Source organism: Pseudophryne corroboree, chromosome 1, assembly GCF_028390025.1.
Source record: "Pseudophryne corroboree isolate aPseCor3 chromosome 1, aPseCor3.hap2, whole genome shotgun sequence".
Classification (NCBI taxonomy): domain Eukaryota; kingdom Metazoa; phylum Chordata; class Amphibia; order Anura; family Myobatrachidae; genus Pseudophryne; species Pseudophryne corroboree.
In genome coordinates, this window is record NC_086444.1 from 677,012,625 (window position 1) to 677,039,702 (window position 27,078).

Below are 27,078 nucleotides of genomic sequence, written 5' to 3' on the forward strand. Positions count from 1 at the left end.
GCATGAGTCATGCTGTTATTGGTTGTGTTTACACACAGGTTATGTTACGCTTTATGTCAGCGTATTGCTGCATATTCTTCATGCCGTTGGCTTGTGTTCTGTTGAATGCCACGTTCTGCGGCATACTGGAGGTGTGAGCTGGTAAGATGCTCACCGCGGTTTAACAATAAATTATTTCCTCGAAATGTTCGTCTCCCTGGGCACAGTTACTTAAACTGGAGTCTGGAGGAGGGGCGTAGAGGGAGGAGCCAGTTCACACCCATTCAAAGTCTTAAAGTGCCCATGTCTCCTGCGGATCCCGTCTATACCCCATGGTTCTTGAAGCATCCCCAGCATCCTCTACGGACTAAGAGAAAAGGATTTACCGGTAGGTATAAAAATCCTATTTACTTATATTGTGTTGGCAGATTTTGTTTTGCTGTATAATTTGTAGTTAAGGATTTGCTAATTTCTTGTCTAGTAAATTCTGTACTTGGTCCTGTGGAAGTTAGATTAGTGGTGCAGAGGAGTGAGGTGACAAATGTATCCGTAAGTGGCCGTTAATGTGGCACTCATAACTTTGCTGTTTCATAGATCATTAGGATTTGTGTAGTGTGGGTGAGGAAATTTGCCTGTCCATTGTCCTTGTGGTGATAGCTCGGTCAGTCCCATATAGAAAAGCAGTAAATGAAAGTACAGCCAGCTCATTCATTGCTTTTCTTTTCTTTAATTAGTTGATCCGAACAGGTGGCATGATGATTTTCTTAGTAAGCATTTCACACTCCATTGACCAGAACCTTCAAGTAATACTAGAAGACTTTCAAAGGAACCTATTAATTTGCATAACCAACAGGGCTTTTTATAGAAAGAGAAAAAAAGTAATTATTTCAGTTTAATAACTGTAATTATTTTATTTGGCTCCTCCCTTTCTTTTTCTTTCTTTCTGTTTTTTATTCTTGCTCTGCTCCTAGAATCTGCAATTCTAAAGGGTGTATTCAGTAACTGTCTGTCTGATCCATTCCGACATGCGTTTGTCGGAATGGACCCGACAAAGGCTATTCAATGGACAGGCAAATCCGACTGTCTGATTTGGCCGTATCCTGGGTTCTGTCATGCCGCTGTCAGCGGCTGCAGGGTGCGCTGACAGCGGCGGGGGGAGCAGACGGCGGGAGGAGGTGATAGCTACAGGCAGCGGGGGGATCTGGATGGCGGCGGGAGGTGCTGCCAGCGTCTGCGGCAGTGGTGGTGATGTCTGCGGTGGCGCTGCAGGAAGACGTGCCTGGCCAGGGGACGGCCAGGCAAGGTACCCCTCATCCCTGTAGCCTGCCACACCGCTCCCCCTCTCCTCACCTCAATCCGACTTGTTATCAATTCGGATTGAGTTTGTCAGAAAGGGGGTCAAAACCTTTCTGATTTGGCCCCATTTCCAACAGAAGCATGCATTTACTAATATCTATTTGAGATGGGATGTTGCCCATAGCAACCAGATTCCAGGTATTTTCTAGAAGGTGCTAGATAAATGAGAAGTAGATTGGTTGCTACGGGCAACGTCTCATCTTAAATTGAACTCCCATCTTAGTTAATTTACCCCATAGTGTCCTTTTTACTTTTTACATTTATCTTAGACGTTTAGTTTGCACAACACAGTCCTTCTCAGTGTCCCAAATGAAATGTCTTCGTATTTGTACTGGTAGACAAATGTCCTGTAAATGAGTACGAATTCCACATACTGTAGATCTTCATTCTGACCAGGATCATTCTGTACTTCTATTTTCCAGAAGTGTTGAATACATGTGAAAATGTTCCTTTGGAAAAATGAGATGCTGTTGTGCTGGTTGATGAAGGGGTCATTCAGATCTGATTGCTGATGTGCGTTTTTGCACAGCGGGCGATCAGATCCGAATTGCGCATGTGCTGGTGTGTCGCACGGCTGCAACGGGCATCGGTGCCCTACGACGAAATTGTGCGAAGGATCCATTCGCACGTGCGTTCGCAAGGAGAATAACAGGAAGAGGCTGTGGGTGGCAACTGACCGTTTTCAGGGAGTGTCTGGAAAAACGCAGGCGGGCTCAGGCGCTTTCAGGGAGGGTGTCTGACGTTGGTTCCGGTCATGATCAGCCTGCTCTCATCGCAGAGGAAGAGTAAGTCCTGAGCTGCGCAGACTGCACAAAATCAGTTTGTGCAGCTCTGCTACACATGCGATCGCACACTTGCACAGCGAAAATACACTCCCCCTGTAGGCGGTGACTCTCTGATCGCAAGACAGCAACAATTGCTGCCCAGCTATCAGATCTGAATTAGGCCCGAAGTTGCATAGCTAATTGTTCTACATACCATCACAAATTATAACCCTGATTTAGAAGTGTGGGTATAATCACAATGAGATTACTGCTCACCTCCTTACGTTTCATTAATGTTTTACTGTAACAAATCTGCAGCAGCAAATTTAATAGCAGTTGGGCAAAACCCTGGTGTGGCAGATATAACATGTGCAGAGAGAGTTAGATGTGGGGGAGTTATATTGTTTCTGTGCAGGGTGAATACTGGCTGCTTTATTTTTACACTGCAATTTAGATTTCTCTGACGTCCTAAGTGGATGTTGGGGACTCCGTCAGGACCATGGGGATTAGCGGCTCCGCAGGAGACAGGGCACAAAAGTAAAAGCTTTAGGATCAGGTGGTGTGCACTGGCTCCTCCCCCTATGACCCTCCTCCAAGCCTCAGTTAGGTTTTTGTGCCCGGCCGAGAAGGGTGCAATCTAGGTGGCTCTCCTAAAGAGCTGCTTAGAGTAAAAGTTTTATTAGGTTTTTTATTTTCAGTGAGTCCTGCTGGCAACAGGCTCACTGCAACGAGGGACTTAGGGGAGAAGAAGTGAACTCACCTGCGTGCAGGATGGATTGGCTTCTTAGGCTACTGGACACTAGCTCCAGAGGGACGATCACAGGTACAGCCTGGATGGGTCACCGGAGCCGCGCCGCCGACCCCCTTGCAGATGCTGAAGAGAGAAGAGGTCCAGAAATCGGCGGCTGAAGACTTCTCAGTCTTCATGAGGTAGCGCACAGCACTGCAGCTGTGCGCCATTGCTCTCAGCACACTTCACACCAACGGTCACTGAGGGTGCAGGGCGCTGGGGGGGGCGCCCTGGGCAGCAATGAAAGTACCTATACTGGCTAAAAATACATCACATATAGCCTCTGGGGCTATATGGATGTATTTAACCCCTGCCAGGTTGTCAGAAAAATGGGAGAAGAAGCCCGCCGAAAAGGGGGCGGGGCCTATTCTCCTCAGCACACAGCGCCATTTTCCCTCACAGAACTGCTGGAGGGAAGGCTCCCAGGCTCTCCCCTGCACTGCACTACAGAAACAGGGTTAAAACAGAGAGGGGGGGCACTTATTTGGCGATATGATTATATATTAAGATGCTATAAGGGAAAACACTTATATAAAGGTTGTCCCTGTATAATTATAGCGTTTTGGTGTGTGCTGGCAAACTCTCCCTCTGTCTCCCCAAAGGGCTAGTGGGGTCCTGTCCTCTATCAGAGCATTCCCTGTGTGTGTGCTGTGTGTCGGTACGTGTGTGTCGACATGTATGAGGACGATGTTGGTGAGGAGGCGGAGCAATTGCCTGTAATGGTGATGTCACTCTCTAGGGAGTCGACACCGGAATGGATGGCTTATTTAGGGAATTACGTGATAATGTCAACACGCTGCAAGGTCGGTTGACGACATGAGACGGCCGGCAAACAAATTAGTACCTGTCCAGGCGTCTCAAACACCGTCAGGGGCTTTAAAACGCCCATTTACCTCAGTCGGTCGACACAGACACGGACACTGACTCCAGTGTCGACGGTGAAGAAACAAACGTATTTTCCTTTAGGGCCACACGTTACATGTTAAGGGCAATGAAGGAGGTGTTACATATTTCTGATACTACAAGTACCACAAAAAAGGGTATTATGTGGGGTGTGAAAAAACTACCTGTAGTTTTTCCTGAATCAGATAAATTAAATGAAGGCGCTCACACGCTTATCACAAGTGGCGTTACCGTCTCCAGATACGGCCGCCCTCAAGGAGCCAGCTGATAGGAGGCTGGAAAATATCCTAAAAAGTATATACACACATACTGGTGTTATACTGCGACCAGCGATCGCCTCAGCCTGGATGTGCAGCGCTGGGGTGGCTTGGTCGGATTCCCTGACTGAAAATATTGATACCCTTGACAGGGACAGTATTTTATTGACTATAGAGCATTTAAAGGATGCATTTCTATATATGCGAGATGCACAGAGGGATATTTGCACTCTGGCATCAAGAGTAAGTGCGATGTCCATATCTGCCAGAAGATGTTTATGGACACGACAGTGGTCAGGTGATGCAGATTCCAAACGGCACATGGAAGTATTGCCGTATAAAGGGGAGGAGTTATTTGGGGTCGGTCCATCGGACCTGGTGGCCACGGCAACAGCTGGTAAATTCACCTTTTTTACCCCAAGTCACATCTCAGCAGAAAAAGACACCGTCTTTTCAGCCTCAGTCCTTTCGTCCCCATAAGGGCAAGCGGGCAAAAGGCCAGTCATATCTGCCCAGGGATAGAGGAAAGGGAAGAAGACTGCAGCAGGCAGCCCATTCCCAGGAACAGAAGCCCTCCACCGCTTCTACCAAGTCCTCAGCATGACGCTGGGGCCGTACAAGCGGACTCAGGTGCGGTGGGGGGTCGTCTCAAGAGTTTCAGCACGCAGTGGGCTCACTCGCAAGTGGACCCCTGGAGCTTACAAGTAGTATCCCAGGGGTACAGATTGGAAATTCGAGACGTCTCCCCCTCGCAGGTTCCTGAAGTCTGCTTTACCAACGTCTCCCTCCGACAGGGAGGCAGTATTGGAAACAATTCACAAGCTGTATTCCCAGCAGGTGATAATCAAAGTACCCCTCCTACAACAAGGAAAGGGGTATTATTCCACACTATATTGTGGTACTGAAGCCAGACGGCTCGGTGAGACCTATTCTAAATCTGAAATATTTGAACACTTACATACAAAGGTTCAAATCAAGATGGAGTCACTCAGAGCAGTGATAGCGAACCAGGAAGAAGGGGACTATATGGTGTCCCTGGACATCAGGGATGCTTACCTCCATGTCCCAATTTGCCCTTCTCACCAAGGGTACCTCAGGTTCGTGGTACAGAACTGTCACTATCAGTTTCAGACGCTGCCGTTTGGATTGTCCACGGCACCCCGGGTCTTTACCAAGGTAATGACCGAAATGATGATTCTTCTTCAAAGAAAATGGACGATCTCCTGATAAGGGCAATGTCCAGAGAGCAGTTGGAGGTCGGAGTAGCACTATCTCAAGTAGTTCTACGACAGCACGGGTGGATTCTAAATATTCCAAAATCGCAGCTGTTTCCGACGACACGTCTGCTGTTCCTAGGGATGATTCTGGACACAGTCCAGAAAAGGGTGTTTCTCCCGGAGAAGAAAGCCAGGGAGTTATCCGAGCTAGTCAGGAACCTCCTAAAACCAGGAAAAGTGTCAGTGCATCATTGCACAAGGGTCCTGGGAAAAATGGTGGCTTCTTACGAAGCGATTCCATTCGGCAGATTTCACGCAAGAACTTTTCAGTGGGATCTGCTGGAAAAATGGTCCGGATCGCATCTTCAGATGCATCAGCGGATAACCCTGTCTCCAAGGACAAGGGTGTTTCTTCTGCGGTGGCTGCAGAGTGCTCATCTATTAAATGGCCGCAGATTCGGCATTCAGGACTGGGTCCTGGTGACCATGGATGCCAGCCTGAGAGGCTGGGGAGCAGTCACACAGGGAAAAAATTTCCAGGGAGTGTGATATAGTCTGGAGACTTCTCTCCACATAAATATACTGGAGCTAAGGGCAATTTACAATGCTCTAAGCTTAGCAAGACCTCTGCTTCAAGGTCAGCCGGTATTGATCCAGTGGGACAACATCACGGCAGTCGCCCACGTAAACAGACAGGGCGGCACAAGAAGCAGGAGGGCAATGGCAGAAACTGCAAGGATTCTTCGCTGGGCGGAAAATCATGTGATAACACTGTCAGCAGTGTTCATTCCGGGAGTGGACAACTGGGAAGCAGACTTCCTCAGCAGGCACGACCTCCACCCGGGAGAGTGGGGACTTCATCGGGAAGTTTTCCACATGATTGTGAACCGTTGGGAAAGACCAAAGGTGGACATGAGAACAAAAAACTGGACAGGTATTGCGCCAGGTCAAGAGACCCTCAGGCAATAGCTGTGGACGTTCTGGTAACACCGTGGGTGTACCAGTCGGTGTATGTGTTCCCTCCTCTGCTTCTCATACCCAAGGTACTGAGAATTATAAGACGTAGAGGAGTAAGAACTATACTCGTGGCTCCGGATTGGCCAAGAAGGACTTGGTACCCGGAACTTCAAGAAATGCTCACAGAGGACTCATGGCCTCTGCTGCTAAGAAGGGACTTGCTTCAGCAAGTACCATGTCTGTTCCAAGACTTACCGCGGCTGCGTTTGACGGCATGGCGGTGGAACGCCGGATCCTAAGGGAAAAAGGCATTCCGGAAGAGGTCATTCCTACCCTGGTCAAAGCCAGGAAGGAGGTGACCGCACAACATTATCACCACATGTGGCGAAAATATGTTGCGTGGTGTGAGGCCAGGAAGGCCCCACGAAGAAATTTCAACTCGGTCGATTCCTGCATTTCCTGCAAACAGGAGTGTCTATGGGCCTCAAATTGGGTTCCATTAGGGTTCAAATTTCAGCCCTGTCAATTTTCTTCCAGAAAAGATTGGCTTCAGTTCCTGAAGTCCAGAAGTTTGTCAAGGGAGTACTGCATATACAACCCCCTTTTGTGCCTCCAGTGGCACTGTGGGATCTCAACGTAGTTCTGGGATTCCTCAAATCACATTGGTTTGAACCGCTCAAATCTGTGGATTTGAAATATCTCACATGGAAAGTGACCATGCTGTTGGCCCTGGCCTCGGCCAGGCGAGTGTCAGAATTGGCGGCTTTGTCTCACAAAGCCCATATCTGATTGTCCATTCGGACAGGGCAGAGCTGCGGACTCGTCCCCAGTTTCTCCCTAAGGTGGTGTCAGCGTTTCATCTGCACCAGCTTATTGTGGTACCTGCGGCTACTAGGGACTTGGAGGACTCCAAGTTGCTGGATGTTGTCAGGGCCCTGAAAATATAGGTTCCAGGACGGCTGGAGTCAGGAAAAATGACTTGCTGTTATCCTGTAGGCACCCAAAAAACTGGGTGCTCTTGCTTCTAAGCAGACGATTGCTAGTTGGATGTGTAGTACAATTCAGCTTGCACATTCTGTGGCAGGCCTGCCACAGCCAAAATATGTAAATGCCCATTCCACAAGGAAGGTGGGCTCATCTTGGGCGGCTGCCCGAGGGGTCTCGGCTTTACAACTTTGCCGAGCTGCTACTTGGTCAGGGGCACACCCTGGCTGAGGAGGACCTGGAGTTCTCTCATTCGGTGGTGCAGAGTCATCCGCACTCTCCCGCCCGTTTGGGAGCTTTGGTATAATCCCCATGGTCCTTACGGAGTCCCCAGCATCCACTTAGGACGTCAGAGAAAATAAGAATTTACTTACCGATAATTCTATTTCTCGTAGTCCGTAGTGGATGCTGGGCGCCCATCCTAAGTGCGGATTGTCTGCAATACTTGTACATAGTTATTGTTACAAAAATCGGGTTATTATTGTTGTGAGCCATCTTTTCAGAGGCTCCGCTGTTATCATGCTGTTAACTGGGTTCAGATCACAGGTTGTACAGTGTGATTGGTGTGGCTGGTATGAGTCTTACCCGGGATTCAAAATCCTTCCTTATTGTGTACGCTCGTCCGGGCACAGTATCCTAACTGAGGCTTGGAGGAGGGTCATAGGGGGAGGAGCCAGTGCACACCACCTGATCCTAAAGCTTTTACTTTTGTGCCCTGTCTCCTGCGGAGCCGCTAATCCCCATGGTCCTGACGGAGTCCCCAGCATCCACTACGGACTACGAGAAATAGAATTATCGGTAAGTAAATTCTTATTTTCAGATTGAACACACCACACCCAAATCTATCTCTCTCTGCAAATGTTATCTCTGTCCCCTCCCCCCTCCCTCCTCCTGCAGTGCCCATGGTTTTGCCTAACTGCTAACAAATTTGCTGCTGCGATCATACCTGAATTAGGCCCTTAGTTTCCTTCTGCAACTTAATTGTTTTCTAACTGTATTCTTAATTATTACCCTTTTTTTTTTTTCATGTTATCCCAGCAAATCACTATTCCTCAGCCTGAGTGCCCTACAGAAGTGCGAACTTTCACTTTCTATCTATCAAATGTTGGCAGGGACAGCCCTCAAGGGAGCTTTGATTGCATCCAGCAGTATATTCAAAGGTGAGTTCTCTCCCACTCAAGCTGTCTCAGTGACTTGGTTGCATTTTTGCCGAAATATTTTTTTTTTTATTGGTTCTCCCTTCCTTAAGACAATTGACCTTTTTTAGGTGGATCGAGAGAATTAATATTGGAGCAAATTTGTTATTGTTCTGTTAGCACCTCCCCCTTCTCCTATTTGTAAAGTAAATTGTTGTATCTGAAAATAATGTTAAAAAGTAAAGTTTACCACTGAAATACATGACCTACAAACAGATGCAATCATAGAACCTCTGTAAAAGATATACTATACCAGCGTTTCCCATACGCCGCAATTACAGTACAGGTTTTAAGGATATCATTGCATGAGTCCAGATGGTTAAATCATATTTATTGAAGACTTACTAATTAAGACATGTGCTCAAGCATGGATATCCTTAAAACCTGGTCTGCAATGGCGGAGTATGGAGTTTATTCAAGAAGACTCCACCCCAGCCATGGCTTCGGTATAGTACCGGTTTCCCTCAATATAGACAGAACGTTTTGTTTTTAGGGACCCCCCTTCTGTATATCCTCCTCCTTGTTCCTTATCTTTTTTTGAGTGTCCCCTCATACTTGGTCCCTGGGGAAAAAACACATTTATACTGGAGGGTATTCTATAGGCTGCCATGGAGTCTCTGAACGAAACAGAACTATCTGGGAATGTAATCTGTTTTCTTCTTTGTTACGCCACGACAGCCCTAACCCTAGTACATAACAAAGCAGAATACAGGGTGGGCAAAACGAAACAACCAGAACGTCAAGATTTCTGTATAACATTAGAATTAAAGTGCTTTATTGAAGAACTTTATGTCCGGAATGATCTTGACAGATCCAGTGTGTAATGACTGTATGTACAGTATACCATTATGCTGCTTTACAGGTCTCTAATGTATGCTCCCGCCTTCTTTGCCCAAGAAGTAGCTACTGCTCTAGTGTTCTTTGTGGGTCTCAAGCACCTTAAGGCCCTCTTTCTTATAGATAACTTCTCTTATCCATATTGCAGTGGTCTGTTTAGTAGGCTCGTGACCTTTCCTGATTCCTAAAATAAGTGTTTCTCTTATGTCCTAGAAGATGCTGGGGCCCACATTAGTACCATGGGTATAGATGGGTCCTCCAGGAGCCATTGGCACTTTAAGAGTTTGAGAGTGTGGGCTGGCTCCTCCCTCTATGCCCCTCCTACCAGACTCAGTTTAGATAATGTGCCCAGAGGAGCTGGTCACAGTTAGGGGAGCTCTACAGGACTTTTCTAGTAAAGTTTTACTTAGTTTATTATTTTACAGGGAGGCTGCTTGCAACAGCCTCGCTGCAGCGAGGGACTATGGGGGAAGTAGTGTCCGCCCTGCGGGGTCTGAGCCACTGTCTCCGCTGACTGGACACTGAGCTCCAGAGAGGTCTGATCGTTCTCCGCCACAGGGGACCGCTCACCCCAGCAGCATGCCGCCAACCCCTTACAGAGCTGAAGAAGTGGTGAGTGAGACACCAACCCCCCTAGCAAGCGGGGGGCCGGTGTGAAGATGGCGGCAGCGGGGAGGGAGTGCAGTTAATACTGGGAAGGCTCAGCGGTACCTGGTGTGGTGCTGTGAGGGGTGCCCTGGGCCAGCGCTTACCCCCTACACTGGTCCAGAAGCCTGTCGGGGTCCTCCGATCTCAGCCAGCACTAATTCCTCAGGCCAGTATAATCCATGAAGAGCGGGAAGACAGCGCCATTAAGGGGGCGCCGCTTCTCCTCAGAGCGGACACAGCAGCGTTTCAGCGCCATTTTCCTGCCTGCACAGCGCTGAGAGGAAGAACAGGTCCCTCCACAGCAACTCCAGCTATCTGTACACCGTACTAGGGGGTTGTAGAAGGGAGGGGAGGCTGTAATACGACTGTGTGTCCTATTAAGGTGCACAGTCAGCGCTGACAAGGGGTCTCCCTTTGCTAAAAGCACTGTGTGTGGGTTGGTTCCAATCTCTGTGTCTCTCTTGCCATTCTTGGGGGGGGAACTGTCTGCCCTCACGTGTGTGTGTGTGTGTGTGTGTGTGTGTGTGTGTGTGTGTGTGTGTGTGTGTGTGTGTGGGAGTGTTTGGTCTCCTTTAGCTATGTCCAGGGATACTGTGTCATATGCTGTAGAGGATTTATCCTCCCAGGATGATCCCATTCTATGTAATCAGGATTGCACTGGTTTAGCACAGATACCAGCAAGGGAACCTGAGTGGTTTTCCTCTACCAAATCTTGGATTTCCCAGATTTCAGACAGGGTTGCAAGTAATGAATTTGCAACCCAGGTATTACAGAGCTCTGACAGTCTGGCAGGTTTCTGGTACCTCGGGACGCCCCGCTGTATACCCCCACAAACGTGAGCTTGTGCAGGTCACACAAGACGACACGGATATCGATTCTGACACCACAGACTGTCATTGGGATGTGTTGCGGGGGTCCATCTCTTGCAAAGGGGGTGCAATTGTTGATAGAGGCTATTAGGGATGTGAGGAATATTAATGATACCACACCTGAGCAGGTTGAGGAGGCTTTTTTCACTGAAAATAAAAAAAATAAGAATTTACTCACCGGTAATTCTATTTCTCGTAGTCCGTAGTGGATGCTGGGAACTCCATAAGGACCATGGGGAATAGCGGGCTCCGAAGGAGGCTGGATACTCTAGAAAGATTTATGACTACCTGGTGTGCACTGGCTCCTCCCACTATGACCCTCCTCCAAGCCTCAGTTAGGACACTGCCCGGACGAGCAGACATAATAAGGAAGGATTTAGAATCCCGGGTAAGACTCTTACCAGCCACACCAATCACACCGTACAACTCGTGATACTATATCCAGTTTGACAGTATGAAAACCACTGAGCCTCTCAACAGATGGCTCAACAATAACCCTTTAGTTAACAATAACTATATACAAGTATTGCAGACAATCCGCACTTGGGATGGGCGCCCAGCATCCACTACGGACTACGAGAAATAGAATTACTGGTGAGTAAATTCTTATTTTCTCTAACGTCCTAGTGGATGCTGGGAACTCCGTAAGGACCATGGGGATTATACCAAAGCTCCCAAACGGGCGGGAGAGTGCGGATGACTCTGTAGCACCGAATGAGAGAACTCCAGGTCCTCCTCAGCCAGGGTATCAAATTTGTAGAATTTTGCAAACGTGTTTGCCCCTGACCAAGTAGCTGCTCGGCAAAGTTGTAAAGCCGAGACCCCTCAGGCAGCCGCCCAAGATGAGCCCACCTTCCTTGTGGAATGGGCATTTACAGATTTTAGCTGTGGTATGCCTGCCATAGAATGTGCAAGCTGAATTGTACTACAAATCCAGCGAGCAATAGACTGCTTAGAAGCAGGAGCACCCAGCTTGTTGGGTGCATACAGGATAAACAGCGAGTCAGATTTTCTGACTCCAGCCGTCCTGGAAACATATATTTTCAGGGCCCTGACAACGTCTAGCAACTTGGAGTCCTCCAATTCACTAGTAGCCGCAGGCACCACAATAGGCTGGTTCAGGTGAAACGCTGACACCACCTTAGGGAGAAATTGGGGACGATTCCTCAACTCTGCCCTATCCATATGGAAAATCAGATAAGGGCTTTTACATGATAAAGCCGCCAATTCTGACACTCGCCTGGCTGAAGCCAAGGCTAATAACATGACCACTTTCCACGTGAGATATTTCAGATCCACGGTTTTTAGTGGCTCAAACCAATGTGATTTTAAGAAACTCAACATCACGTTGAGATCCCAAGGTGCCACTGGAGGCACAAACGGGGGCTGAATATGCAGCACTCCTTTTACAAAAGTCTGAACTTCAGGTACTGAAGCTAGTTCTTTTTGAAAGAAAATCGACAGAGCTGAGATCTGTACTTTAATGGAGCCTAGTTTTAGGCCCATATCCACTCCTGCTTGCAGGAAATGCAGAAATCGACCTAGTTGAAATTCCTCTGTTGGGGCCTTATTGGCCTCGCACCATGCAACATATTTTCGCCATATGCGGTGATAATGCGTTGCCGTAACATCTTTCCTGGCCTTAATAAGCGTAGGAATGACTTCTTCCGGAATACCCTTTTCCTTTAGGATCCGGTGTTCAACCGCCATGCCGTCAAACGCAGCCGCGGTAAGTCTTGGAACAGACAGGGCCCCTGCTGTATCAGGTCCTGTCTGAGCGGTAGAGGCCACGGGTCCTCTGAGAGCATCTCTTGAAGTTCCGGGTACCACGCTCGTCTTGGCCAATCCGGAACCACGAGAATTGTGTTTACTCCTCGCTTTCTTATTATTCTCAATACCTTTGGAATGAGAGGCAGAGGAGGGAACACATAAACCGACTGGTACACCCACGGTGTCACTAGAGCGTCCACAGCTATCGCCTGAGGGTCCCTTGACCTGGCGCAATATCTTTTTAACTTTTTGTTGAGACGGGACGCCATCATGTCCACCTGTGGTTTTTCCCAACGGTTTACCAGCATCTGGAAGCCTTCTGGGTGAAGTACCCACTCCCCCGGGTGGAGGTCGTGTCTGCTGAGGAAGTCTGCTTCCCAGTTGTCCACTCCCGGAATGAACACTGCTGACAGTGCTAGTACATGATTCTCCGCCCATCGGAGAATTTTTGTGGCTTCTGCCATCGCCATCCTGCTTCTTGTGCCGCCCTGTCGATTTACATGGGCGACTGCCGTGATGTTGTCTGACTGGATCAGCACCGGCTGGTGTAGGAGCAGGGCTTTTGCTCGACTTAGGGCATTGTAGATGGCCCTTAGTTCCAGCATATTTATGTGAAGGGAAGTCTCCTGACTCGACCATAGTCCTTGGAAGTTTCTTCCCTGTATGACTGCCCCCCAGCCTCGAAGGCTGGCATCCGTGGTCACCAGGACCCAGTCCTGTATTCCGAACCTGCGGCCCTCTAGAAGATGGGCACTCTGCAGCCACCACAGTAGAGACACCCTGGTTCTTGGAGACAGGGTTATTAAGCGATGCATCTGAAGATGCGATCCGGACCACTGGTCCAACAGGTCCCACTGAAAGATTCTGGCATGGAACCTGCCGAAGGGAATTGCTTCGTAAGAAGCTACCATCTTTCCCAGGACCCGTGTACAGCGATGCACTGATACCTGTTTTGGTTTCAGGAGGTCTCTGACTAGAGATGACAACTCCCTGGCTTTCTCCTCCGGGAGAAACACTTTCTTCTGGACTGTATCCAGAATCATACCCAGGAACAGTAGCCGTGTCGTCGGAACCAGCTGTGACTTTGGGATATTCAGAATCCAGCCGTGCTGGTGCAGCACCTCCTGAGATAGTGCTACTCCCACCAACAACTGTTCCTTGGACCTCGCTTTTATTAGGAGATCGTCCAAGTACGGGATAATTAAAACTCCCTTTCTTCGAAGGAGTATCATCATTTCCGCCATAACCTTGGTAAATACCCTTGGTGCCGTGGACAGTCCAAACGGCAGCGTCTGGAATTGGTAATGGCAATCCTGTACCACAAATCTGAGGTACTCCTGGTGAGGATGGTAAATGGGGACATGCAAGTAAGCATCCTTGATGTCCAGGGATACCATGTAATCCCCCTCGTCCAGGCTTGCAATAACCGCCCTGAGCGATTCCATCTTGAACTTGAATTTCTTTATGTACGTGTTCAAGGATTTCAAATTTAGAATGGGTCTCACCGAACCGTCCGGTTTCGGTACCACAAATAGTGTGGAATAATAACCCCGGCCTTGTTGAAGTAGGGGTACCTTGATTATCACCTGCTGGGAATACAGCTTGTGAATTGCCGCTAGCACCGCCTCCCTGTCTGAGGGAGCAATCGGCAAGGCAGATTTTAGGAACCGGTGGGGTGGGGACGCCTCGAATTCCAGCTTGTACCCCTGAGATACTATTTGCAGGATCCAGGGATCCACCTGTGAGCGAACCCACTGATCGCTGAAATTTTTGAGGCGACCCCCCACCGTACCTGGCTCCACCTGTGGAGCCCCACCGTCATGCGGCGGACTTGGAAGAAGAAGCGGGGGAGGACTTTTGCTCCTGGGAACCTGCTGTTTGTTGCAGCCTTTTTCCCCTACCTCTGCCTCTGGACAGAAAGGACCCGCCTTTTCCACGCCTGTTTTTCTGGGTCCGAAAGGACTGAACCTGATAAAACGGCGCCTTCTTAGGCTGTGAGGGGACATGAGGTAAAAATGCTGACTTCCCAGACGTTGCTGTGGAAACTAGGTCCGAGAGACCATCCCCAAATAATTCCTCACCCTTATATGGTAACACTTCCATGTGCTTTTTTGAATCTGCATCTCCTGTCCACTGGCGAGTCCATAAGCCTCTCCTAGCAGAAATGGACAATGCACTTACTTTAGATGCCAGTCGGCAGATTTCCCTTTGTGCATCTCTCATATATAAGACTGAGTCTTTTATATGGTCTATGGTTAACAGGATCGTGTCTCTGTCTAATGTGTCAATATTTTCTGACAGTTTATCTGACCACGCAGCGGCAGCACTGCACATCCAAGCTGACGCAATAGCTGGCCTAAGTATAATGCCTGTGTGTGTATATACAGACTTCAGGATCGCTTCCTGCTTTCTATCAGCAGGTTCCTTGAGGGCGGCCGTATCCGGAGACTGTAGTGCCACCTTTTTAGACAAACGTGTGAGCGCTTTATCCACCCTAGGAGGTGTTTCCCAACGCGACCTATCCTCTGGCGGGAAAGGGAACGCCATTAGTACCTTCTTAGGAATTACCAATTTTTTATCAGGGAAAGCCCACGCTTCTTCACACACTTCATTTAATTCATCTGATGGGGGAAAAACTACGGGTAGTTTTCTCTAACGTCCTAAGTGGATGCTGGGGACTCCGTAAGGACCATGGGGAATAGCGGCTCCGCAGGAGACTGGGCACATCTAAAGAAAGCTTTAGGACGAACTGGTGTGCACTGGCTCCTCCCCCTATGACCCTCCTCCAAGCCTCAGTTAGATTTCTGTGCCCGCCGAGAAGGGTGCACACTAGGGGCTCTCGTGAGCTTCTTAGTGAAAGTTTTAGTTTTAGGTTTGTTATTTTCAGTGAGACCTGCTGGCAACAGGCTCACTGCATCGAGGGACTAAGGGGAGAAGAAGCGAACTCACCTGCGTGCAGAGTGGATTGGGCTTCTTGGCTACTGGACATTAGCTCCAGAGGGACGATCACAGGCCCAGCCTGGATGGGTCCCGGAGCCGCGCCGCCGGCCCCCTTACAGAGCCAGAAGAGCGAAGAGGTCCGGAAAAATCGGCGGCAGAAGACGTTCCTGTCTTCAATAAGGTAGCGCACAGCACTGCAGCTGTGCGCCATTGCTCTCAGCACACTTCATACTCCGGTCACTGAGGGTGCAGGGCGCTGGGGGGGGCGCCCTGAGACGCAATAAAACATGATAAAAATACCTTACATGGCAAAAAATACATCACATATAGCTCCTGGGCTATATGGATGCATTTAACCCCTGCCAGAATATACAGAAAAACGGGAGATAGGCTCCGCCCCCTTTTCGGCGGCCTTATCTCCTCAGCACACTGGCGCCATTTTCCCTCACAGCTCAGTTGGAGGGAAGCTCCCTGGCTCTTCCCTGCAGTCACTACACTACAGAAAGGGTTAAAAAAAGAGAGGGGGGCACTAATTAGGTGCAGTATTAAAACATACAGCAGCTATAAAGGGAAAAACACTTATATAAGGTTATCCCTGTATATATATATATATATATATATATATATATATATATATATATATATATATATATATATATATATATATATATATATATAGCGCTCTGGTGTGTGCTGGCATACTCTCCCTCTGTCTCCCCAAAGGGCTAGTGGGGTCCTGTCCTCTATCAGAGCATTCCCTGTGTGTGTGCTGTGTGTCGGTACGTTTGTGTTGACATGTATGAGGAGAAAAATGATGTGGAGACGGAGCAGAGTGTCTGTAACAGTGATGTCACCACCTAGGGGGTCAACACCTGAGTGGATGTACTGTTGAAAATTACGTGACAGTGTCAGCTCTGTATAAAAAAACAGTGGTTGACATGAGACAGCCGGCTACTCAGCTTGTGCCTGTCCAGACGTCTCATAGGCCGTCAGGGGCTCTAAAGCGCCCGTTACCTCAGATGGCAGATACAGACGCCGACATGGATACTGACTCCTGTGTCGACGGTGAAGAGACAACCGTGATTTCCAGTAGGGCCACACGTTACATGATTGAGACAATGGAAAATGTTTTATACATTTCTGATAATACGAGTACCACCAAAAAGGGGTATTATGTTCGGTGAGGGAAAAACTACCTGTAGTTTTCCTGAATCTGAGAAATAAAATGAGGTGTGTGATGATGCGTGGGTTTCCCCCCGATAACAATTGATAATTTCTTAAAAAGTATTGGCTGTATACCCTTTCCCGCCAGAGGTTAGGGTGCGTTGGGAAACACCCCCTAGGGGGGATAAGGCACTCACACCCTTGTAAGAACAAGGGCTCTACCCTCTCATGAGATGGCCGCCCTTAAGGATCCTGCTGATAGAAAGCAGGAGGGTATCCAAAAATGTATTCACACACATACTGGTGTTATACTGCGACCAGCAATCGCCTCAGCCTGGAGGTGCAGTGCTGGGTTGGCATGGTCGGATTCCCTGACTGGAAATATTGATATCCTAGATAAGGATAGTATATTATTGCCTATAGAGCATTTAAAAGATGCATTTCTATATATGCATGATGCACAGCGGAATATTTGCCGACTGGCATCAAGTATAAGTGCGTTGTCCAATTCTACCAGTAAAATGGTCAGGTGATGCGGATTCCAAACGGCATTTGGAAGTATTGCCTTTGAAAGGGGACATTTGGGGTCGGTCTTTTAGACCTGGTGGCCACGGCAACAACTGGGAAATCCACGTTTGTACCCCAGGTCGCCTCTCAAAATAAGACAAAAGGTTCCTCTTTTCTGCTCGTGACAGAGGGAGAGGAAAAAGGCTGAAGAGATTACCCAGTTCCCAGGAACAGAGACCCTTTCCCGCCTCTGCAAAGCCCTCAGTATGACGCTAGGGCCTTACAAGCTCAGGCACGGTGGGGGCCCGTTCTCAATGAATTTCAGTGCGCAGTGGGCTCACTCGCAAGTAGACCCCTGGACCCTTCAGGTAATATCTCAAGGGTACATATTGGAATTCGAGACGTCTCCCCCTCGCCGTTTCCAAAAGTCGGCTTTACCGACGTCTCCCTCTGACAGGGAGGCAGTTTTGGAAGCCATTCACAAGCTGTATTCCCAGCAGGTGATAATCAAGGTACCCCTCCTGCAACAGGGAACGGGGTATTATTCCACACTATTGTGGTACCGAAGCCAGACGGCTCGGTGAGACCGATTCTAAATCTAAAATCTTTGAACACTTACATACAGAGGTTCAAATTCAAGATTGAGTCACTCAGAGCAGTGATTGCGAACCTGGAAGAAGGGGACTACATGATGTCTCGGGACATCAAGGATGCTTACCTTCATGTCAAAATTTACCCTTCTCACCAAGGGTACCTCAGGTTATGGTACAGAACTGTCACTATCAGTTCAGACGCTGCCGTAGGGATGGTCCACGGCACCCCGGGTCTTTACCAAGGTAATGGCTGAAATGATATCCCTTCGAAGGAAGGGAATTTTAGTTATCCCTTACTTGGACGATTCCCTGATAAGGGTAAGATCCAGGGAACAGTTGGAAGTCGGTGTAGCACTATCTCGGGTAGTGTTGCGGCAGCACGATTGGATTCTCAATATTCCAAAATCGCAGCTGGTTCCGACGACTTGTCTTCTGTTTCCTAGGGATGTTCCTGGACACAGTCCAGAAAAAAGGTGTTTCTCCCGGAAGAGAGAGCCAGGGAGTTATCCGAGCTAGTCAGGAACCTCCTAAAACCGAACCACAGTGCATCAATGCACAAGGGTTCTGGGTAAAAATGGTGGCTTCCTACGAAGCAATCCCATTCGTTAGATTCCACGCAAGAACTTTCCAGTGGAACCTACTGGACAAATGGTCCGGGTCGCATTTTCAGATGCATCAGCGGATAACCCTGTCACCAAGGACAAGGGTATCCATCCTGTGGTGGTTGCAGAGTGCTCATCTTCTAGAGGGCCGCAGATTCGGCATTCAGGACTGGGTCCTGGTGACCACGGATGCCAGCCTGCGAGGCTGGGGAGCAGTCACACAGGGAAGGAATATCCAGGGCTTAGGGTCAAGCCTGGATACATCACTTCACATAAATATCCTGAAGCTAAGGGCCATTTACAATGCTCTAAGCTTAGCAAGACCTCTGCTTCAAGGTCAGCCGGTGTTGATCCAGTCGGACAACATCATGGCAGTCACCCACGTAAACAGACAGGGTGGCACAAGAAGCAGGAGGGTAATGGCAGAAGCTGCAGGGATTCTTCGCTGGGCGGAAAATCATGTGATAGCACTGTCAACAGTATTCATTCCGGGAGTGGACAACTGGGAAGCAGACTTCCTCAGCACGACCTCCACCCGGGAGAGTGGGGACTTCACCCAGAAGTCGTCCACATGATTAAAAAACTCGACAGGTATTGCGCCAGGTCAAGAGACCCTCAGGCAATAGTTGTAGACGCTCTGGTAACACCGTGGGTGTACCAGTCAGTGTATGTGTTCCCTCCTCTGCCTCTTATACCCAAGGTACTGAGATTGATAAGATGGAGAGGAGAAAGCACTATATTCGTGGCTCCGGATTGGCCAAGAAGGACTTGGTAACCGGAACTTCAAGAGATGCTCACGGAGGATCCGTGGCCTCTACCTCTAAGAAGGGACCTGCTCCAGCAAGGACCCTGTCTGTTCCAAGACTTACCGCGGCTGCGTTTGACGGCATGCCGGTTGAACACCGGATCCTGAAGGAAAAAAGGCATTCCGGATGAAGTCATCCATATCCTGATCTAAAGCCAGGAAGGATGTAACCGCAAAAACATTATCACCGCAATGGGCGAAAATATGTTGCGTAGTGCGAGGCCAGTAAGGCCCGACGGAGGAAATTCAACTGGGTCGATTCCTACATTTCCTGCAAACAGGAGTGTCTATGGGCCTGAAATGGGGGTCCATTAAGGTTCATATTTCTTCCAAAAAAGAACTAGCTTCAGTCCCTGAAGTTTAGACGTTTGTAAAAGGGGTACTGCATATACAGCCTCCTTTTGTGCCTCCAGTGGCAATTTGGGATCTCAATGTAGTTTGGGTTCCAAAAGTCACATTGGTTTGAACCACTTAAATCTGTGGAGTTAAAATATCTCACATGGAAAGTGGTCATGCTGTTGGCCCTGGCCTGGGCCAGGCGCGTGTCAGAATTGGCGGCTTTATCCTGTAAAAGCCCTTATCTGATTTTCCATTCGGACAGGGCGGAATTGAGGACTCGTCCTCAGTTTCTCCCTAAGGTGGTTCCAGCGTTTTCACCTGAACCAACCTATTGTGGTGCCTGCGGCTACTAGGGACTTGGAGGAATCCAAGTTGCTGGATGTTGTCAGGGCCCTGAAAATATGTTTCCAGGACGGCTGGAGTCAGGAAATCTGACTCGCTGTTTATCCTGTATGCACCCAACAAGCTGGGTGCTCCTGCTTCTAAGCAGACTATTGCTCGTTGGATTTGTAGTACAATTCAGCTTGCACATTCTGTGGCAGGCCTGCCACAGCTAAAATCTGTAAAAGCCCGTTCCACAAGGAAAGTGGGCTCATCTTGGGCGGCTGCCCGAGGGGTCTCGGCTTTACAACTTTGCCGAGCAGCTACTTGGTCAGGGGCAAACACGTTTGCTAAATTCTACAAATTTGATACCCTGGCTGAGGAGGACCTGGAGTTCTCTCATTCGGTGCTGCAGAGTCATCCGCACTCTCCCGCCCGTTTGGGAGCTTTGGTATAATCCCCATGGTCCTTACGGAGTCCCCAGCATCCACTTAGGACGTTAGAGAAAATAAGAATTTACTTACCGATAATTCTATTTCTCATAGTCCGTAGTGGATGCTGGGCGCCCATCCCAAGTGCGGATTGTCTGCAATACTTGTACATAGTTATCGTTACAAAAATCGGGTTATTATTGTTGGGAGCCATCTTTTCAGAGGCTCCTCTGTTATCATACTGTTAACTGGGTTCAGATCACAAGTTATACGGTGTGATTGGTGTGGCTGGTATGAGTCTTACCCGGGATTCAAAATCCTTCCTTATTGTGTACGCTCGTCCGGGCACAGTATCCTAACTGAGGCTTGGAGGAGGGTCATAGGGGGAGGAGCCAGTGCACACCAGTTAGTCCTAAAGCTTTCTTTAGATGTGCCCAGTCTCCTGCGGAGCCGCTATTCCCCATGGTCCTTACGGAGTCCCCAGCATCCACTACGGACTATGAGAAATAGAATTATCGGTAAGTAAATTCTTATTTTTTCTCCCCAAACATAATACCCTTTTTAGTGGTACCTGTATTTATATCAGAAATGTGTAACACCTCTTTCATTGCCTCAATCATGCAGTGAATGGCCTTAGTGGGCATCAGGTTAGACTCATCGTCGTCGACACTGGTGTCAGTATCAGTGTCGACATCTGGGTCTGCTTGAGGTAGCGGGCGTTTTAGAGCCCCTGACGACCCATGCGACGCCTGGGCAGGCACGAGCTGAGAAGTCGGCTGTCCCACATTTGGCATGTCGTCTATTTTCTTATATAAGGAGTCTATACGTGCACTCATTACTTTCCATAAGCCCATCCACTCAGGTGTCTGCCCCGCAGGGGGTGACATCCCTTCTAAAGGCATCTGCTCCGCCTCCACATCATTATCCTCATCAAACATGTCGACACAGCCGTACCGACACACCGCACACACACAAGGAATGCTCCGAATGAGGACAAGACCCACAAAAGCCCTTTGGGGGGACAGAGCGAGAGTATGCCAGCACACACCAGAGCGCTATATAATGCAGGGACTAACTGAGTTATGTCCCCTATAGCTGCTTTTTATATTATATATATATATATTGCGCCTAAATTTAGTGCCCCCCCTCTCTGTTTTTACCCTGTTCTGTAGTGTAGACTGCAGGGGAGAGCCAGGGAGCTTCCTTCCAGCGGATCTGTGAAGGAGAAATGGCGCCAGGGTGTCTGAGGGAGATAGCTCCGCCCCTTTTCCGCGGCCTATTCTCCCGCTTTTTTCTGGATTCTGGCAGGGGTATTTACCACATATATAGCCTCTGGGGCTATATATTGTGGTATTTTTGCCAGCCAAGGTGTTTTTATTGCTGCTCAGGGCGCCCCCCCCCCCCCCCCCCCCCCCCCAAGCGCCCTGCACCCTCAGTGACCGGAGTGTGAAGTGTGCATGAGGAGCAATGGCGCACAGCTGCAGTGCTGTGCGCTACCTTGGTGAAGACTGATGTCTTCTGCCGCCGTTTTTCCGGACCTCTTCTTGCTTCTGGCTCTGTAAGGGGGACGGCGGCGCGGCTCCGGGACCGAACACCAAGGACTGGGCCTGCGGTCGATCCCTCTGGAGCTAATGGTGTCCAGTAGCCTAAGAAGCCCAATCCGGCTGCAAGCAGGCGAGTTCGCTTCTTCTCCCCTTAGTACCTCGCTGCAGTGAGCCTGTTGCCAGCAGGTCTCACTGAAAATAAAAAACCTAAACTATACTTTCTTTCTAAGGGCTCAGGAGAGCCCCTAGTGTGCATCCAACCTCGGCCGGGCACGAAATCTAACTGAGGCTTGGAGGAGGGTCATAGTGGGAGGAGCCAGTGCACACCAGGTAGTCATAAATCTTTCTTGAGTGCCCAGCCTCCTTCGGAGCCCGCTATTCCCCATGGTCCTTACGGAGTTCCCAGCATCCACTAGGACGTTAGAGAAAGCCTTGCTAACCTTCCCTGCGTCAAAGGTACTGAATGCTATATTTGAAAAAGAATGGGTAAACCCTGAGAAAAAATTCCAGGTCCCTAAAAGGGTACTGGTGGCAATTCCTTTCCCTGAGGAGGATAGGAAAAAATTAGAAAACACGCCAATTGTTGACGCATCTGTATCCAGACTCTCAAAGAAGGTGGTTTTACCTGTTCCAGGATCTATCGCCTTAAAGGAGCCGGCTGATAGAAAATTTTATAACACGCTTAAATCAATGTACACTGCTTCAGGGGCCATATTACATCCCACTTTTGCTACTGCATGGATTGCAAAGGCAATAGTAAAGTGGTCGGCTACCTTACTTGAGGATTTGGATACGATGAATAGGGATGACGTTGCTTTATATTTACGCAACATACATGATTCAGCAGGTTTTATGGTAGAATCCATGAAAGACCTGGGCTGTGGTAATATCTTCCATGCCTGTTTCAGCTTGTCGGGGACTTTGGCTGCGCCAGTGGTCGGCAGACGCGGAATCCAGAAAAAGTGGGGAGGCCCTACCCTATACAGGTCAGGCTCTTTGGGGAAGCTCTAGATGCGTGGATATCCCCGGCTACAGCTGGTAAGTCTCAGTTTCTTCCCTCAGCTGCACCTGCTCCGAAGAAATCCTTCTCCATCTGCAACGCAGTCCTTTCGGCCTAACAGGCCTAGAAAGGCCAGAGCGTCCAATACCTTCTTTAGGGGAGGTCGAGTTAAGTCCAAGAAACCTGCATACTGCAGGTTCCCAGGAGCAAAAGCCTGCTTCAGGCACGCCAAAGTCCTCCGCATGACAGTGGACCGCGTGGCCTTGAGATGGAGCCAGACTAAGACACTACAGCAGAGGTTCTCAAACTCGGTCCTCGGGGGCCCACACAGTGCATGTTTTGCAGGTCTTCTCACAGAATCGCAAGTGAAATAATTAGCTCCACCTGTGGACCTTTTAAAATGTGTCCGTGAGTAATAAATACATTTGTGCACCTGCTGGGTTACCTGCAAAACATGCACTGTGTGGGCTCCCGGGGACCGAGTTTGAGAACCTCTGCACTACAGTCACGTCTGGGTATCGTCCAACCTGGATCCCTGTGTGATAGATATTGTATCCCAGGGATACAGGCTGGAATTTCTATGTCTCCCTACTCATCATTTTTTCAAATCAGGCTTACAAACTCTTTTGGCAGACAGCATTGTACTACAGGACGCTGTCCAAAAACTGGTGGAGGCACAGGTCATTGTGCCATTACCCCACACATGCAGAGCAAAGGTTACTATTCTAACCTTTTCGTGGTACCGAAACCGGATGGTTCGGTCAGGCCCATTCTGAACCTGAAATCATTGAACCCCTTTCTAAAGGAGTTCAAGTTCAAGATGGAGTCTCTCAGGGCGGTGATATCAGGTCTAGAAGAGGGAGAATTCCTGGTATCACTGGATATCAAGGATGCGTACCTCCACATTCCGATCTGGCTGCCGCATCAGGCTTATCTCCGCTTCGCATAGCTGGACTGTCGTTCCAGGCCCTGCCATTCGGCCTCTCCACAGCACCAAGGGTGTTTACCAAGTTGATGGCAGAAATGATGGTTCTTCTCCGCAAACAGGGTGTGAACATCATTCCTTATCTGGACAATCTGCTGATAAATTCATCGTCCAAGGAGAAGCTGCTGCAATCCATTGTTCTTCCAACACGCCTCCTCAGGAGTCATGGTTGGATTCTGAACCTTCCAAAGTCACATTTGGAACCAACCCAGAGGTTGTACTTTCTGGGAGTGATCCTGGATACGGAAGTGCAAAAGGTGTTTCTTCCGCAGGAATAGGCGTTAGTGATCCAAGCTATGGATTCACCTATTGGGAAAGATGGTGGCCTCTTACGAGGCTTTCCAGTACGGGAGGTTCCACGCTCTGACCTTCCAACTGGATCTCCTGGACAAGTGGTCGGGATCTCATCTCCACATGCACCAGAGGATTCGTATGTCGCCGAAGGCCAGTATCTCACTCCTCCTCCAATTGCTTCACCTTCTGGAGGGCCGCAGGTTCGGGATTCAGGACTGGGTCCTTCTGACCACTGATGCGAGCCTTCGGGGCTGGGGAGCAGTCACTCAAGGAGTAACCTTCCAAGGAAGTTGGTCAAGCCTGGAAGCCGGCCTACCCATCAACATCCTGGAACTGAGAGCTGTCTACAACGGTCTTCTTCAGGCGGCCCCTCTTCTTCTAAGAAATCGGGCCATTCAAGTGCAGTCGGACAACATAACAGTGGCTCACATAAACTGACAAGGCGGAACGAAGAGCAGAGCGGCAATGTCCGAGGTCACAAGAATACTCCTCAGGACAGAAAAGCACGCGTTGGCGCTCTCAGCCATCTTCATTCCGGGAGTAGACAACTGGGAAGCAGACTTCCTCAGCAGACACGATCTCCATCCAGGGGAGTGGGGTCTCCATCCGGAGGTGTTCATGGAAATAACAGACCTTTGGGGTTTACCCCATATAGACATGATGGCCCCTCGTCTCTACAAGAAGCTTCTGCGTTATTGTTCCAGGTCGAGGGACCCACAGGCAGTGGCAGTTGACGCCCTGGTGTCTCCTTGCGTGTTCCAGTCAGTGTACGTGTTTCCACCACTCCCACTCATCCCAAGAATCCTGAAGCTCCATAAGGAGGACAAGGGTTCAAGCGATCCTCATTGCCCCAGACTGGCCAAGAACGGTTTGGTACGCGGATCTTCTGGATCTACTGCAAGAAGAACCGAGGCCTCTTCCTTTTCGGGAGGACCTGCTGTAGCAGGGGCCGTTCGCCTATCAAGACTTACCACGGCTACGTTTGACGGCATGGAAGTTGAACGCCAGATACTAGCTCGGAAGGGCATTCCGAACAAGGTTATTCCTACCCTAATACAGGCTAGGAAAGGAGTAACGTCTAAACCAGGCATGTCCAAACTGCGGCCCTCCAGCTGTTGAGAAACTACACATCCCAGCATGCCCTGATACAGCTTTAGCATTCTCTGAAAGCAAAATTGTCAGGGCATGCTTGGATATGTAGTTTCTCAACAGCTGGAGGGCCGCCGTTTGGACACGCCTGGTCTAAACATTACCATCGTATTTGGAAAAAATGTGTCTTGGTGTGAGTCCAAGAAATTTCCTGCTGTGGAGTTTCAACTGGACGGTTTCTCCTCTTCCTGCAAGCAGGTGTGGATATGGGCCTGAAGTTGGGATCCATAAAGGTTCAGATTTTGGCCTTATCCATTTTCTACCAGAAACAGTTGGCTGCCCTCCCTGAGGTTCAGACTTTTTTGAAGGGAGTTCTGCACATCCAACCTCCCTTTGTACTGCCTAAGGTGCCCTGGGATCTTAATGTGGTGTTTCAATTCCTCCAGTTGGACTGGTTTGAACCTCTTCAGGAGGTTGAGGTCAAGTTTCTCACGTGGAAGGCTGTCACTTTGTTGGCCTTAGCTTCTGCTAGACGTGTGTCGGAGTTGGGGGCTTTGTCATGTAAAAGCCCATACTTGATCTTCCATGAAGATAGAGCTGAGCTTCGGACACGTCAGCAGTTTCTTCCGAAGGTTGTGTCGGCATTTCATATCAACCAACCTATTGTGGTGCCAGTTGCGACTGACTCTTCAATTTCGTCAAAGTCCTTAGATGTTGTAAGGGCTCTAAAAATCTATGTGAAGAGGACTGCTCCTCACAGAAAATCGGACTCTGTTTGTCCTGTATGATCTCAAAAAAATTGGGTGTCCTGCTTCTAAGCAGACTATCTCTCGCTGGATCAGGTTCACTGTCCAGCATGTGTATTCTACGGCAGGCTTGCCGTGTCCTACGTCTGTTAAGGCCCACTCTACTCGTAAAGTGGGTTCTTCCTGGGCGGCTGCCCGGGGTGTCTTGGCTTTGCAACTCTGCCGAGCAGCTACTTGGTCGGGGCCGAACACGTTCGCAAAGTTCTACAAGTTTGATACTTTGGCCTCTGAGGACTTAAGGTTTGGTCAAGTGGTTCTGCAGGAGCCTCCACGCTCTCCTTCCCGTTCTGGGAGCTTTGGTTCATCCCCATGGTACTAATGTGGACCCCAGCATCCTCTAGGACGTAAGAGAAAATAATATTTTTATTACCTACCGGTAAATCCTTTTCTCGTAGTCCGTAGAGGATGCTGGGCGCCCGCCCAGCACTTCATTATCCTGCAGTGGTTATTTAGTTCAGTACTGGTTAGTTCTGGGTATGTACTGTTTGTTACTTGGTAAGTAATCCTGTTCAGCCGTTGCTGATGTTTCAAGCTTGTTAGCTTGGGTTGCCTTGTGTGTGACCTGGTGTGAATCTCGCCTCTATCTGTGTAATCCTTCTCTCGAAGATGTCCGACGCCTCGGGCACAGTTTCTAGACTGGGTCTGATAGGAGGGGCATAGAGGGAGGAGCCAGCCCACACTATTAAACTCTTAAAGTGCAAATGGCTCCTAGTGGACCAGTCTATACCCCATGGTACTAATGTGGACCCCAGCATCCTCTATGGACTACGAGAAAAGGATTTACCGGTAGGTAATTAAAATCCTATTTTCCAAGGGGAAGGCCCTGTAGAATTATACTTCCCAAAATTCTGCCAAAATGAGTCATCATTCATGATGAATACCTTCTATTATAATAAGTCATGTCAGTATTTTCTAACATCTCTATTTTGTTGTCTTGAGGCTGGAAGATGATCGACTTCTCTTATATTGTGGTAAACAGTTGGATTTACCTCCTGATGTTCTCTGTATCATGAATCTAGTTTATTCCCAAACAAGAATGAACGCTTATACAGTGATGTTGCTAGTCCAGTGGTTCTCAAACTGTGTGCCGTGGCACCCTGGGGTGCCTCAAGACACTTGCAGTGGTGCCTT

General features: G+C 48.9%; 1 protein-coding gene across 2 annotated transcripts in view; it reads left to right on the forward strand.

The window, feature by feature from the left end:
* ELL (elongation factor for RNA polymerase II) overlaps positions 1-27,078 on the forward strand; it is a 388,638-nt gene that overhangs the window by 154,040 nt on the left and 207,520 nt on the right. For both annotated transcript variants that reach the window (XM_063914738.1, XM_063914737.1), the window contains exon 3: positions 8,246-8,367. In XM_063914738.1, coding sequence (XP_063770808.1) covers positions 8,246-8,367 — 122 coding nt within the window. The remainder of the gene's footprint in view (positions 1-8,245; positions 8,368-27,078) is intronic.